Below are 17,228 nucleotides of genomic sequence, written 5' to 3' on the forward strand. Positions count from 1 at the left end.
AATACTATATATTCCATCCACTCGCATTTATAAGCAAACTTAACTTCATTTTTTTTTTACATTAAAAAATAGATATATGTAGTCGATGATATAGATTACATACATTCTTGTATAAAAAAAATCAAAAAGTATAAATTATTTTATGTCATATGTTGACTTCAATTTTATTTTCAATTTTTTTTATTTTCTAAATAATAATTATTTTTTATTCAAAAAATAATAATTTAATTTTTCGTTCGAAAAAAAATTATTATTATTCAATTTGATATAATTTTTTATATATATTTTTTCAATCAAATATTCTTCTTATTTCTATTTAGTATCTATTTATCAAAACATATTCATCTTGTTTCCCGACTCTTCTTCAGATCTGTTGAGGTCTGCAGGTATCGGTGTTTTCGAATTTGCATATGCTGCGACATAGGTTTTGAGGATGGTTTTATTTCTATTTCAATCCTTCGTGATTGAACTCAGATTGTATGGCTCGAAAGAGTTTGGACGCTTGTTGTGGTTTTTGCAGGGGGCTGTTGGTACGTGAATCGATTTGTGTTGACAGTCGATTCACTCGCCGCTCTAAGGTGTGAAGGCTTACACAACACTTTGTTTTTGCTATCTGGTTTCGCGCCCGTACGCGGGTTCGCTGGGTGGTGCATGTGGTGTGTGCGCCTTTGCTTTAGTTTTACTTAAACCATTTTTGTTGTGTTTACATGATTTGTACGTCAGTTTGGGTTGATTATGTGGTTTGATTGAGTTTGGTTAATGTCCCCCCGATATTTTGTATTTCCTTTTGTTTTATTTTAATCTATATAGGGTGTTGTAGTGGTTTACCATTTGTACACCTTTTGCTTAAAAAAATAAAAAATTATCACAACACTTTTTTTCTTTGGTCTAGTGGTTCGAATTTCACATTTTAAGATGAATAAGTAAGAGTACAGTTCGAATCTCGATTCTGCATATTAAGTGCAATGTCCTACCAACTGAATTATGTTCACGAGACTACTATAACACTTTCTACTAAATATTTTACTTCATTTTCAGATTAATTTATAACTATTTTTTGGTATACTTATTAAACTATAATTTAATTTTATCATAATTTATTTCATTAAATTAAATTCGTTTTCCATTTTCTCAAATTCAATACTTTTGTAGTTTTCACTTTGATATTATTTATTTTCTACTTTTTCTATATATTTTATTCATTGCTTTTTAGGTTTCATGTAGCATAAATATATTAAATCCTTTTCTTTTTGGTTTTTTTGTTACTTCTTCATTTTTTAACGTCATATTTCAAAAAAAATAAAATAACGCAAGTATATTATTTATTTTTATGTAATCAAACAAGTTTAATGCATTTTATTAATTATCAAAAGTTCAATACATCAAGTTTTTTTTTTAAAAATACGATATCCGGACTTAGGACCGACTAATTTAATGGACCAATCTCACCACCCACTTGCGAAAATTGCTTTTTTCGCCCCCCATGTTCCTCTTAAACCCCCCAAAAATCCCAAAATAACCTTGAATTTGGGGGGTTTAGGAAGCTATGGATCTTAGGATCCGAAATATATTATGTTTGGTTCGTAGGATCCGAAACAAGCCAATTATAGATGGGAACACGTTTGGGGGGGGGGGGGGGGGGGTGAAAATTGTGCTTATACGTTGGTTTGGAGTCTACAATCCAAAACCAATTATGTTTGGATTCTGCGAACCGAAATGGTCACGAAAATCACAGGTTTGGATCCTGCGAACCGAAATGGTCAAGAAAATCACAGGTTTGGATCCTGCGAACCGAAATGGTCACTAAAATTACAGCTTTGGAGTGTACAGTCCAAAATCAAGTTTTCTGCAGAAATTTTTTACAGTTTTACAGGCCAACATTATGCATGTTCGGAATTTGCTCTTTTGCACTAAATTAAAAGTTAAAAATAACCATTGTCATTACATACGATAACTTCAAACATAATCAAATAAATCACAACTTCAAACTCTAAAACGTAAATTACAACTTCAAACTTAAAAACAATTCAAGCAAAATGAGTTCGTCTTCATTTGGCTTCATTATTATAGCCTCTTTTTTGCACCATTCGATCATCTCATCTCGGACCTTATACTTTTCACACTTAAAAAAAATAAGGGTAAATGATCATTTACCCCCCTGCAAAATAAGCAAATTTTCGTTTACCCCCCTACGCAGATTTTTTTTCTGTTTACCCCCCTGCAAAAAATAGATTCCCTCATTTTGCCCCCTAGGTGTACAGCAGGACATGTGACTGTGCAAATCTGCTGACGTGGCTTGTACACGTGGAAAAAATCATTTATATTTATTTTTTAAATTCCATGTCACATAATTTTTTTTTTTTTAAAAAAAATCCTACAAAAAAAAAAACGAATTTTTTTTTCCCAAAATTTAAAATAAAATTTCCTACAAATAATTTTTTTCCTACAAAATAAAAAAAAATAAAAGATTTCGTACAAAAATAACTTTTTTTGCATAAATAAAAAATTAAATTTTCTTATTTTGTCCCCAAAATAAAGAATTTAACGATTTATTTTCAAATATCTTTTAATTAAAAAAAATAGAATCTTTATTTTTGTCTGCGTAATTTAGTGCTGCAGATATAGTACAAGCTAAGGTTGCTGCACAATTTAATATCACATAAGAATTGAAGCATAATTTTGCTTAATTTTTTTTGCTGCATAATTTAATATCACATATAATTTTGGTAGAAGAGGAAAACACAAATAAAACTTCCTCTTCTATTTTTTTTTTTAATTCAAAGAGATTAACAAAAAAAATAAAGTTTTGTTTTTAAAAATTAAAGATTATGTTTTTTTTTAATTTAAAGAGATTTGAAAATAAATCTTTAAAATATTTAATTTGGAAATAAACTTTATTTCGGAGTAAATCTTTATTTTGGGAGTAAAATAAGAAAATTCGTTTTTTTATTTTGGGAGGAATTTTTTTTTTTTAAATTCGTTTGTAGGAAAACAAATATAATTTTTAAAATTTTGTAGGAAAAAAAATTATTTGTAGGAATTTTTTTTTAATTTTGGGAAAAGAAAATAAGAAAATTGGTTTTTTTATTTTGTAGGAAAAAATTTTTGTTTTTTATAAAAAAAAAATATCTGACGTGGAATTTTTTAAAAAAATATAAATGATTTTTTCCATGTGTACAAGCCACGTCAGCAGATTTGCACAGTCACATGTCCTGCTGTATAGCCAGGGGGCAAAATGAGAGAATTTATTTTTTGCAGGGGGGTAAACAGAAAAAAAATCTGCGTAGGGGGGTAAACGAAAATTTGCTTATTTTGCAGGGGGGTAAATGATCATTTACCCAAAAAATAATTGGCAGTGTTAACCAAAATATTTGCGGGTTCAACTACATTAGGTTGTGCAATGTCGGGTTCATCGATGTTCGGTTTCATTTCAAACGGAGGTTCGGCCATCACAAACCCTACCTATCACAATAAATTTCAAAAATTTTAAAAGCTGTCCAGTTTGGCATGTGGGATCCGAAATGAGTTCGGATTGTATGAGCCAAACGCGACTGCGATCATAAAACCATGAAAATTGAAAAAATGAACAGTTTAAAGTGCTTATTACCTCTTGTATGACTCCGATTGAGTATTGCGCCCCTCTTTGAGTGAATAAACGTTGCTTTCAAGTCTCTGATACGCCAAAAAAATCGCCCTAGCTCCAAAGCTCCCAATTGAGTGTCCAAGTGGTTATGAAAGTGCAACTTCTGAAATATAGGCTATATAGACTCTATTCGGATCCTACACACCGAATATGAGCGTTTCCAGTTGGTAGAATCCGAAATGATGCAAAATTTTAAAAATCAAAGCATTTCGGATTGTACAGTCCAAAATCAAGTTTTCCTGGGCAAATCATCAACAATGCACAAGTCAGGCATAGCCAGCCAATGGCTTGTTTAAACTGGTTTCGGATTGTATGGTCCATATCAAACAAGTTTCGGCTTCCATACTCCAAAACTGTTAAAAATAAGGATGTTCGGATTGTACAGTCCAAACCCAGGTTTTCCAGGGCAAAACATCACGTACAAGGCAGGCATAACCAGCCAATTGCTTGTTTAAACTAATTTCGGATTGTATGGACCATAACAAACAAATTTCGGATTCTAGAGTCCAAACGCATTTATAGGGTCAAAATGGTCACTTTGGGGGGCCTTGGAGGAAACAATGGGGGGGAAAAAAGCAATTTTCCCCACTTGCCCACTTGCGAGGGCCCATTTAAAGCAGTTTTTTGCTTTATATGGACTCACTCACCGAAATTGGCAACAGAGAGAGTTGAACATGAGACCTTGAGAGGAGCATACTCCAAGGACTCAAGCCAACACTAGTAGGCCAACCCGAGTGAGTTTTAATACATGAAGAAATTATCTCAAATCTTTGAAAACTAGTGTAAGAGTTGGCCTTCCTAGCTAAAGTTTGAGCAACTAATTAAATTCATTTGTCTCTTAATAGACTTAATTTCAAAGTTTACACGTGATAACATAACAAAAATAATATCATTAACGATTGAAAGAAACTCTGAATTGTCTCGCCGCTTTGTATACGGATTGCTTCAACCAGCACTTGAGAGTCGCTTTCGAATTGGACTCGTTCAAAACATTAATGCTTAGCTTCATTCATGGCTTGTAATAATGCACATGTTTCACCCTCCTCCGTTGCCACTGCTTGAATGCAACAGTAAACTCACCAGAGCTATTACTGAAACAAACACCCATTGTTGTCCTTCCGAGTCGACAAAACACGTTGCATCTACATTGCATTTTAACCATTTTATACGAGGCTTTTTTTTTCTTCCACCGATTGGTGCTTAAAAGCAAGACATAATGATCATCGGTACTACTCATCTTATGAGTAGCAAAACACTCATTCCAAGGTAGCGTTTCATAAGATGAGTAGTACTGATGATCATTACGAGTGTTCCATATAATCCAAAATAGCGTAGCAACTCTATCTACAGTAGCATAAACACTCTATCAGTCGCACTACGTTGCTGAAACGCTACATAAGTCATAAACCATGATAGATGATAATTCGGATACTTGCTAGCTAGACCGAGCAGAAACGCATGTGAAAAAGTGTGTACATCTTCTTCTACGTCCTCTTCACATAACATATACTGAATATTGTTGAGAATAATGCCTAAATATCTTTTTGCGGATTTTAGATTTAAATATATTTTAGATTTATATTTAAAATAAAATAATATTAGAATTTATGATTTAGATTTCTGAATATTTAAGATTTGTCTACAATTTATAGGATTAGTTTATTATTTAAAATATATGATTTCTTTTTATGTAGCTCTATATATAAAGTCATATAGTTATGAATAATATATTGGAAAGAAAATAAAAAATATGAGAGTATTTTTCATATAACAATACATTTTATTCTTCTTGTAAACACAAAAATATATCCATTAAATTCCACAATACAAAAAACACAAAAAATCATATCAAATATCACAATCCACATTACGTTCCCACAAGCGAAACCTCATTAGAAGACATCCCCTACGTAATAACCAAAGAAGATAACCTGCATTATGTGGAACATTTATTTTCCATATTTCTTTCAAACTCTCTATATATCTCTTTATCTCACATAAAAGTGTCTTACGGTTACTAAGAAGTTTAATCATTCATTTAGAAATGGTTGGTTAATTTTAAAGGATAAAATTAAAAAGAAAATAGATTATAACAAAAAAGGAATTTCACCTTTATATATTGTTATAGATTATAAAAATCAAATGACATTTTATTTCTTTATTGTCATGATACATTCGGTTAATAATTATGTACACTATATAATAAATGCCAAAAATTAATCAACAATGTTTAATTTTTAGCCACTAAGTTTAGTTTAGTAGTGAATGATTTGAGTAGTATGCATGAAATCCTAAGTTCGATTCTCATTGTCAATATTGTAAGAAAAATAAAATAAGGGTGTTTAATCTTGATCTAACGACCGAAGTTGTGCCGAATACATTACTTCATTGACTGCCAATGATCCAATTTCAAACAGTAGTAGTATCTATGGGTTCAAGATCCAATAACAGCCCTCCTGTGAATTCCACATAAGGGAAAGCAATTGGGTGGTCGTTTGCCTTCATTTTCCACCTGTTGCAAGATAATGATCAAGTAGTGTAAACTTGTAATAATAATATTTTGACTATATGATCAAATTATTTGGATTTGGATTTTTTTGCGTGCAATTGTGTAGTCATTGATTTTGACGATATGATCAAATTATTGATTTCTAACTGTCTGATGGTCCATAATAAATAAATATTATGATTTTGTAAAAATGTGAAGTTTCAGTCAAATAAATTTAAACTATTTGATCAAGATTGAACGGTCGAAAAATCTTAACTATACGACTGCATCCAGTCAACGACCAGTTAACTCATCCAATGAGTGACTAGCTGACTGACCGCACCGAATTCATATACATAACTAATAACTGATATTGTAATATGTTAGGTACTCCTACCTATAATTAAGGACAAGATGATGAAGGAAGAATGCTATCTCCACTTTAGCTAGATCAGCCCCAGGACAAAAACGTGGACCACCACCAAATGGTGCAACTTTCTGGCTTGTTGAATTGTCCTCCTAATACAGACAATAGAGACAAATATTATTGAATTTAATCAATCTGCATATTAATACTATTAATCAACAAAAAAATGCTACATGAAACTTTATGCTAGAGTTTGCATAATGCATGCATTGCAACATACATTCCATCGAAAGGGATTGAACTCCAAAGGATTTTCAAAACGGTTGGGATCCAAATGTGGTGCTGACAATACAGGAAAAACCTTCCACCCTGCTGGTATTACAATCCCTACAAAAATTTCAATAGTGTGAGAGAGTCTTACATAGATCCTTAATTAGTATTAAGAAGCAAAGTATTCAAAGATATATACCAGACACGACACTGATATTTATCTATTAATATTGGTATTGAAACGCAAAATATAAAAAATAAATGTTTTTTTGACACATACACGATGTATTTATACGTTTTCCGAGTTTTAAATTGTTTTTAAAATTTTCTCTTCTTAGATGCTTGTTTTCTTATTTGGGGATCAATGTCCGTACTAAGTAATATATGGTGTACGTCGAGATATAGTGTCAGGAATTGTGCGTACAAATAACACATAATATTAAAATAAAAAAAACTATAAATCTTCATGATACCTTTGAATTTGATATCTTGAACAGCTTTCCTATGAAGATATTTGACAACATTCCCACATCTCATAGCTTCATAAATAACCTAATGTCAATGTCAACGATATTATTGATACCACACGTGAGAAAGAACAAAATCATGAGGAAAGCAAAAATAATATTCCTACATGCTACTTAATTGGTTCATAGTTTCCTACATTTTGAGTGAACTCCATTTGTTTATAGTCTTCCCAATTCAATAGCTCTCCTTCCATTTTACTTTTCCTTATCACTTCATGCTCTTCCTGCAAGATATGTAAGAGTAGGTCAATTTAGTTTCTCAAATTTGCAAAATATCAATCGAGTCCCTTAAACTGAAAAAATTTCAATCAATTTAATTAATATTTTTTATGGCGTTAACCTTCTAATTTCTAGAAGAAGGAGTGCTGGTAAGTGGTAATTCAGAGTTCGGCTAGACTGATTCATGATATATATAGGTTGGTATTCCCAAAAACTAATTAATTACCTTACCTTTAATGTTCCAAAGCATTAGGGGCTCCATCAAGGAAATAGACAATCATAGAGAGAAGTTTTGAGGTTGTCTCATATCCTCCAAACAAAAGGTCCAAAACAATGCCAATCCTCTCTTCATCACATAAATTCTGTTTTGATAAAATCAAATTCAAGAGGTCTCCACCTTCCACCACATTATCAACTTTACTACGCCTCTCTATGATAATATCTTTGATAATAGATGAGAGTCTTATTCTAGCCTAATATATATTCAAACCAAAAATAGTTAAGTTTCATATTAGAATAAAAAAATACTTAATTAACAATTTTATACATAGGTATTACTATTAATTAGTACCTTCACAGCTTTGAAATATGTAGTCCCTGGAATATTTAATGGCAATGAAATGAAGCCCTTTATATAATTCTCAAAATTCTCCAAAATCTTTGAGGCTATGGGCTCATCAGGATTGATATTCAGAAGGTGCGTCAGCATAACATTGATGGAAAACTGATCATTTAGAACCAAAAAAAATAATTCAGTTAGTAAAGCATATATTATAATAATATTGGGTTCATCTACGTGTTGACCATACAATCCTATACCAACTTTGTAATATACTCTTAGATTGATCCATAATTTCATGAATATTTTAAAAAGATAAAATTTTACTTAAATTAGTCTTTCAGAAATATGTTATTGAGAATAAGTGGATAAACTTAAGAACCAAATTGATAACAAATGGTAAAATATAGCGACTTAAATTGATAGCAAGTGGTTAAATATAGAGACCAACTTGACAGTTTAATAGAGTCAGAGACCTATTTAATAGTGCATTACAGAATCAAAGATCAATTTCTAGAGGTCTACACTGGGTTTGAATTTCCCGTTGTTACAGCATGTCCTGCTGTAATAGATTGGGACTGTTCAATCAACAATCTATAGTTGAGATTATTTATACTTAATTTTATTATATCTAATTTAAATCGTCCTATATATAATTAACGGCTGAGATATACTACAACGGCAAACAGTGCGTAGATGATCCAAATCCGTCTATATTAGATGCATGTATACCCTATAAAAATATATATAGATAGTTTGAGTGTACCATACCCTCTTAGCTTCTTTATAGAATGCAACTTGTGTACAGTTTGAACCCCATGAGTTAATCCTTGAGAGAACAAGCATTTCAACAGAGTGAATGAAGTTGGATTCACATTTTGATGCACTAACAAAACTTATAACTGTGCTTCTTAGCTTCTTGTGATGTTCCCCTTTGTTTAGAAGCAGAGAGAATTTCCCTAAGATCTTGTGCATTACTTTAGGGTAATCAACAGGGAATAGTTTCCCTTCATTTTGAAGAATAAACATGTTGAGCTCAAAGTCACATGAAACTATGGTAGGATAGCCAAATAGATGCGACTTGAAAACTCTTCCATACCTGCATAACAATGATTGTTTACTCATTTATACATGCATGTATCTGTATATATATATATATCCACATTGTTTCACAATTAACAATGTGTGTTTTTTATTCTTACTTTTATACTTTGTACACAACTATAGAAACTAATTTTTTTTATCTTATGAAACTCAAATAAATGACAAATTTTTAATAAGTATTTTAACGTTACTGAATTTCAAAATTCAAAATTTCAAAATTTAATTAAAGTCTTCAAGTGAACTTAAAGACTTTAATTAAATTAGAAGAGATATATGTTATCTTATCTAAATATTCTTGTATCGTACATGTTGGTTTTGAGGTAATAAAAATTGTTTTTTATTCAAAGAATTAAGTTGTGTTAGAAAAGAAAAGTCATTATGTTGGCCCCAAGAAAAGAAAAATTGTTTTTTTTTTTGTTTCAAAGAATCTATTTATTTTGTAAAATAGATTTTAGTTGAAATGACTTGAATGTAAAGTTTTTTTTTTCTTGCGTGTTAAAACTCCAATTCATAGAGGAAGGACCTCTAGTAATACGGAGTTTAATCGTAAGGTACGTAAAGTCTGACTAAAAAGATTACCGAGAAATTAAACTCAGGTTCTCTCGAGCAATTTGTGCTTAATGAATCATTAAGCTACTTAAGCCTTACGACTTTGTTGAACGTAAAGTTATTTATTTTTTAATATGTTTATTTATACAAAAAATGAGATCAACAATAAATTTAAGTGTAAAAGTCACATTTCCAATCAAAAGTTAGAATGAGTTCTAGAGTAGAGACAAACTCAAAGACATAAAAATGTACAAAAGAATAATAACTATTTTTTTTTTTGGTTACAAAAAAGAATAATAACTATTAGGTATCTTAAATCAATTTTAAGATATCTATTGGAATTGTATTTTCTGTGAATGTGTTGTGTGTCTAATGAGACCACACTTAGTCTTTATTTATAATCAAATGGCATATACACAATAAGGTAATATAATCAATACAATAAATACTATGTACTCAAAAAAAAAAAAAAATACAAATCAATACTAATTGATTCTTAACAATATCAAAAGTGAAATCAAACTTATGCTATTTGAGATGCAATTTGAGACTTCAAGAGGCTCACATGACATCAATTCTCCCCAATATCAAAGAGACTATGGCAAATTCACAATTTGAATAATAAGACCTTGCATGGTTTTGAGGATGGTTACAATATTAGAGAAACAAAAATTACCATAAAATAATAGAAGAAGGTGAAGGTAGAAAATACTACAAATATTACCTAGAACAACGTTCTTGTAAGAAGCTTCCTAAAGAGTTTGATTCATGAGGCTTGAGGAAATTAAGAGTCTCTCCAAGGAATGGCCACCACCCCATACTTCCATGAGGCAATTTGTGTGAGGAACCTTTGTTTTCAAGATATTTAACAACATAAGCAATTGCAAAGATTGAGAAGAAAGTTAAAATGATGGACAAAAGATCAACCATTGTTGCAATATATTATAGATCTCTTTCAAAATATTTGAACTTATCATGTTCTAAGCAATATATAAAGATGTCCTAAACAATTTATTTAATTATGTTGTGTAGTCATAAAACCTAATAAAAAAAAAAACGTATTTAGTCATAATAATTCACAATATATTCTTTTTTCGTTACAAAATATTCTAGCATGGAGATATGCACTAATGTTCATGTCAGCATGTTTTTTCAATTTTTATTTGCCCTGTTTGTATCTCGTTACTCTTTTATTATATATTTATATAATTTGATGTTTTTCCGATTTGCTATTATGTATGTTTAACATGAGTTATCATCTTTACATAGGTTAAAGAAAATGTGAACATTCCGATACACATTAAAAAGAATTAAAAAAATTATTTGAATTAAAAAAAAAAACTTTTCAAATTCAACAATTCAAATAAAAAAGTCAAAATCCATCGAAGATATTCAAATAAATATAACTTCAAATAAAGTTCAAATACATCATTAAGAAAATCTTACAATTTTAGTTAATAATTCATATCAAATTCTTGACTTTGACTTACTTTTTATTAGTAATTTTTAAATTAGAAAATTTCATGATTTTTTTTTTAACGTGAATGAATCAAAGGAACATGATTTTGTGTGTGCATAGTGATAGTGAGATCAGGGACGGATTCAGAAACTTATTGCACGGGGGGCCAGAAATAAGAACAATTATTTTGAGCCTTAAACATATTTTTTGTTAGTCATTTTGATTTTTAAATTTATCTTTTCTTTGTTAGTTTGGTTCTCAAATATGTTTTATGTTAGTCAGTTTGTCCAAAAATTACTAATAATAGACATATTTGAGAATATTTTGTAATTTCAATACACTTTATTTTTTTATTTATTTTTTTTAAAAAAAAAGAGGAGTAGCAAAGGGCTACTACCTCAAAATATATACATAAAAGATGAGGAAAGAGTTACAAAAAAAAAGGAGGGGGACTAGGCCAAAAACCTCCCTAACCATGTACAACCCTAAAAAAGGGTTTACCAAGTCTATCACAATTAAAACTTTCCTTAATTTGATGAGGAAGCTCACACCATACAGTAAGCCTGTTTAAAGATAAGCCCAAATTTGCTAAACCATCAGCACACTGATTCCCCTCCCTAAAATTATGAGAAACAATGATATTCATGCGCCTAGAAGCTACCATGCAATTGTACCAACGACTTCTTAAAGGCCACGACACCATATTAGGAGACTTGTAGGACATTACCACAAGCATAGAATCTGTCTCAATCCATAAGTTATTCCATCCTTTATTTAACAATTAATATTTCATATATTTAAAGACTGATATATTTTATGTTAGTCATTTATTTTTACCATAGTATAATTCATAATACTAAACTAAAATGTTATAGATAGATAATTGAGACATAATAATATATATATTATATACATATATGAGGGGGAGAAAATATAAAGGAAAAAAATATAAACTGATAAAGAGAAGTAAACATTGGAAATGGATGACAAAAAGCAAAGTAGAAATTGAGGGGAAAAAAAAAACACATTCGGTATAACACCTCCAAAGATAAATGAGATAAAATGTTTTTTTTTTTTTGACAAAGTGAGATAAAATGTTAGGAGAGGAAATAAAAGAAAAGAGGAGACGATCAATTTGAGATAAAACACAGTATTAGAATTTTTTATCACTCATTTTTTTCTTCTTGTGATTGACATCAATGAAGTACGGATATGATAAGAATATCGGATATGATACATATTCAATAACAATGATATGTCAATTATTAAAAAATATAGGATATAATACATTTAAAATACTTATATTAAAATTAAAATTGTATATATTACTTCTTTTTTTTTACTCAAAATTAGATATTACTTAAAATAAAATGAAAATTGCAAACCATTGTCTCTGTATCCTCTTATCCTCTATATAGAGCAAGTCTTCCATGATCACGTAACCATATAAACATACTGACATGATTTTTTTGATTATTTATGAAATAATTAAAAGAATAAAATGGTTGGTTGAAGCTCAAGATTGATTGGCAGTATCCTAGAATTCGCGGAAACAAACATGTAGGTTAGTTAAGCAAGAAAATCCTATTGGGAAAAAGTAAATTTTGTGAGTGTGCATGATTATATAAAAATAATTCCCTCTATATATGCACTCTTCGTAGATGAAATTAAATTTGCGTCACAATCTTGAAAATTCATGATAATATTATGGGTTTGTCTAACATACGCAATATTGCACATGTTAACAGGCACCAATGGATTAACACACCAATCCAAATAAGAATAGATACATTGTCCATCTGCCCGACCGATAAACCAAAACCAACAAATAAACTTAATTTGATCTATCAACTGAGTATAGTCCGGTAAGGCGCCTCTAAACAAAATATTGTTACGAAACTTCCAAATGCACCAAGTTGTAGTGATTCAAATCAAGTGTTTCACCTTTGCTCCCTTCTTAGATTTAACAATGCCACAAAAGAAATTGAAATGCTTCCATCCCTCTTCATAATGAATATAAGTACACCCCAACCAGTTATAAATTTTCCTCCAAACAAATTGCATAAAGTTACAATTGTAGAAAAGATGTTTGCAATCCTCAATTTTGTTGAAAGAAAAAACACAAGGAAGATCATGAACATTAGATAAAATACCTTTAGATGCAAGAGCTGCTATTGTAGGTAATTTCTCAAGAAGTAAACGCCAGCCGAAAACACCCACTTTTGAAGGAATGTCATTTTCCCACAACAATTGCAAAGCTGTTAACACATTTGGATTTAAATTCATCATCCCCCTACTCAAATGCAGCAAAGTATAGGTAGAATATTGACAGAAAACGCTCCATTACGATCCGTAATCAATCTCCAGCTATCGGCCCCGTCCACCTTCAGCATTACCTCGAATAGCAACTGTTGCCGGTGCATCAAATCATCTGCTTCAGCTGCAATTAAATCACTATACCAGCACCAATTGCACACCCTGTCATGGCTGTTCCCTACTAGTCTCTTTGCAATCACAACATTTTTAACAAGTTCTTTTGCAAACAGATTAGGAAGCAATTCTTCCTTCCCGAAAGATTCTAGCAATAGTGAGTTATCTTCGTCAGTCAAAACATTAAAGTCAATCCCCGATAGAAAAGGCTTGTTTAGCCACTTCTCTGAAAAGTTCTTCTCAAAGTTGTTTAACTCTGAAACTAATTCATTAAGCTAAAGTTATTCAGTTGCATAGTCTATTGTTAAAATCACTTGGTAAAATCTTCAGCTGCTGCAGCAGAATCACTTAGTAATCGCCATTTTAGTGATCCTATTCCTATATTTTCTGTTTCTTTTCTTCTTTTTTATGTGTTGTAGCCTTGTATTAACTTGCTATGTATTCTAAATTACAAGTGCACACAGTTGATATAGTAGCTTTAGTTTTAAGTCCCTATTTCCATAAAACCAAGACTAATTGCTTGTGAAACACTGAAGGCTATTACTGTGCTGCTACTTAAGGTATCAGTTTAGCTACCGAAGGAACCAATTTACAAATTGATATCATTTCTTCATTCTGCTGGTGTGTGGCAGTGTTGCAGAGAGCTAAAAAGCAGAGTTTCAATTTTGTTTGTTTGCTTGCTGCTTAGCGGCATCCTTCCTCTTATTGCATTTCAAATGCTGAAAATGGAAATCAGCTAGCAAGTTGACTTCGCAGAGCTAGCATACCATTTCATCATGCGCCTGGCCTAACGTAGAGGAATGGACTTCAAAATGCTATTGTGTTGTGAATGCTGAAGAGGATCCAAAGGTTATATTGAAGAAGAGGAAAAACAGTGAATGATGGGCGTCGGTTGTTTTTTGATAGATTAAATCATCGGTTAGCACAAATGAATTGTCCGCCATCAATGTCCACCTTGTTGAGGTAATATGTCATGAAATGGTCATGGATTACAGCCCTAATGTTTTCGCTTAAAAGGGTTCCGTAGAGATATTCTTGGTCTGGTATTTCGTTCATGTTCTAACGGGTCGTTCCTTTCACCATCAAGATACCACTTAACTTAGTACTGAAGTAATTGTGTATTTGTAGATACATTGTGTTGCAATCTTTGAGTTGTTGTCAGAAGCGCTTGGACTAAACTCTTGTTACCGAAATGAAATGGACAATACTATCCACAACACCCTGAACCAGAATTAACTATGGGAATTGCTAAACACACTGATTGTGGCTTCATGACAATGCTTCAAGATCAGATAGGCGGTCTTCAAGTTCTTCGCGATAACCAATGGGTTAATGTTCCTCCGGTGCATGGAGCTCTTGCTGTAAATATTGGGGATATCGTACAGGTAACTGTTATAGTCAATGTAGTCAGGTTCGAGATCCTACGTAGGATCGGTAGGCTGGTTGAGAATCGTAAGATCGGGATCGTAGCTCGATTCGTAAGATCCTACTAAGGGTAAAATTGTAACTTCACATATATACATATACACATAAACACACAAAAAATATAATACATAAACAAAAGAAACATAATTAATTAATATTTCATAGAGATCATTCCAAATGTTCATAAGTTCATAACAGAGGGTTGGAAGAAGCATCAGCAGGGTTAAAAAAAAAACAAAATGAAAACCGAGGGGTTTCATGTAGGACAGAGGTTTGAGTGAAAGAGATGGTTGAAAGTGAGAGAGGAGTGAACCAAAGTGAGAAAGGAGTGAGAACAAACATGCACTAACCGCCGGCGAGGTTCACAACGACGCCGTCTAGAGCTCAGGTAAAGAAAAACCTCTAGGATCGTAAGAACCTATGACCTGGTGTGAGAACCTGACTACAGACAGATCAAAAAAGGAACTTACATGGGTTCTAAGCTCGTTTGGCCTTCACGAGCTCGTAGGATCGTAAGAACCTAAGACCCGGTGCGAGAACCTGACTACATTGATTATAGTTTATGTTTTCTGTTGTAAATATAATCTCATATTTTATATTTTTTAGTATAGAAGATCGTATTCGGCTCGTTAACTAGATTTGTTAGGTCTTTTTGAGATAAAAATAACATAGTCCATGTCAACATATCTTCTGTCCAACATTTTTCTTTCTACTTCCATCAGAGCCTTTTGGTGTATCTATATCACTCTTAAGATGTTATTTCAAAGATCATTAAGGACATAATCCAATGGAAACAGAACTTAAAAGATTATGAACTTCTATTAACACAATTGTATGATTACCATTAGAATAGCAAGCTTCTTTACAATTTTTACTATATTTGAATGCACATCAAAGTGAAAAAGTACTTGAATGGAAACAAGAATTTGGTCGCAAGATTTGGTCACACTCGCATAAAATACACATATTATTTAAATTATTATGCAAAAGGCCTTGATGAGAATTCTTACTTTCTCCCTTTAAAGTTGTGAGGCAATGTAAGGCGTTTGACAGATGCTACATTAAATAAATTGCACTACTGATGAACATGGCTTATTTATTACTATAACAACTAAGATTCATAAAGAAATATAAATATAACAGAATACTACACTTAAAAAATTTCCAAATTACGTTTGTAGTTACTCTAAATTGTTTTAATAAGTTTTGATCTCTAAAATATTCTTCGTCATGATTTTTTATCCCTACTTTTAAAAATCAATTCATGTGTTTCTTTGAAATTTTGAATTATTTTTTTGCAGTCATGTTTAATACATTATAGAAATCTTTATTGCAGTCTCCATGAGCTTAGTTCAATTGGTAGAGACATATCGCATATATTATGCACAGGAGCTGGGGTTTCGAACCCCGAACACTCTGTTTATTCACCTTTAAAGTGAAATTTCTAGCCACTAAACTACTAGACAAAATAAAACTTTATTGCAAAAGTTTAGGATTTTTTTTACAAGGGATAAGAGATTTGAACCCCTTAAGTAAGGGTGATGAGTATGATCATTGACTTTTATTAATGGAGAAAATTGACCGGAAGGAAAGAATTTATATGCCCTATAATCACCATTAAATAACAATCATCCTACAAATATGACATAGTTAGGTTCATGCTTTTATCAAATCAAATCAAAATAATTAAAAAAGTTAGGTTTGCCTAAAAATTTAAAAGGTTTAGGTTCAATGAGAATCAGAATCACATGATGTATATAAGACCAAATACTCCCTTCGACCTTAATTACAAGTAAATATTCTCTTTCTAATTAAGTCAATTGAATAACTAATGTATCTAATCTATAATATAGACCAGATACATCATTTATTCAAAGAATATTTGCTTATAATTAAGGTCAGAGGAAGTATAAATCTTTTGGATATGCTCGCAAAATATTACTCCCTTCGTACCACAATATATATCACTTTGGAGAAAAATTTTGTACCACAATATATGTCGCTTTATATTAATACTATTTTTCCTATTATACCTTTAACTATTTATTACTCTTTCTTCTTTCAATTCTTCAATTTATTTTTTCTATACCATAAATGAAGGACAATTTTGTAAATCAACTTATAATCTCTCTTTTCCATACAACATTAATTATCTTTCTTAATATGTGTAAAAGTGTCAAAGCGACAT

The 17,228-nt window shown here is 31.1% G+C and overlaps 1 protein-coding gene across 1 annotated transcript; it reads right to left on the reverse strand.

Annotated features, from left to right (window-relative positions):
* Positions 1-6,524: 6,524 nt before the first annotated feature.
* Positions 6,525-10,598, reverse strand: LOC123893165 (cytochrome P450 724B1). Its single transcript, XM_045943090.1, has 8 exons — positions 10,451-10,598; positions 8,845-9,172; positions 8,086-8,238; positions 7,763-7,987; positions 7,433-7,537; positions 7,297-7,320; positions 6,779-6,886; positions 6,525-6,650 (listed from the first exon to the last, which is right to left on the reverse strand). Exons 1-8 carry the CDS (start codon positions 10,543-10,545, stop codon positions 6,525-6,527), a joined length of 1,164 nt encoding a protein of 387 aa, XP_045799046.1. The 5' UTR covers positions 10,546-10,598.
* Positions 10,599-17,228: the final 6,630 nt, after the last annotated feature.

The sequence above is a fragment of the Trifolium pratense genome, linkage group LG6, assembly GCF_020283565.1.
Source record: "Trifolium pratense cultivar HEN17-A07 linkage group LG6, ARS_RC_1.1, whole genome shotgun sequence".
Taxonomy (NCBI): Eukaryota; Viridiplantae; Streptophyta; class Magnoliopsida; order Fabales; family Fabaceae; genus Trifolium; species Trifolium pratense.

Bases quoted from the DNA above. Each gene is read 5' to 3' on its own strand.
- LOC123893165 (XM_045943090.1), bottom strand. From the start codon at position 10,545: ATGGGGTGGTGGCCATTCCTTGGAGAGACTCTTAATTTCCTCAAGCCT. The intron at 7,538-7,762 runs GCTTTGGAACAT...TAAATTGACCTA, and splicing joins TCCTTGATGGAGCCCCTAAT to CTCTTACATATCTTGCAGGA. The intron at 7,321-7,432 runs GTAGGAAACTAT...CATTGACATTAG, and splicing joins AAATGGAGTTCACTCAAAAT to GTTATTTATGAAGCTATGAG.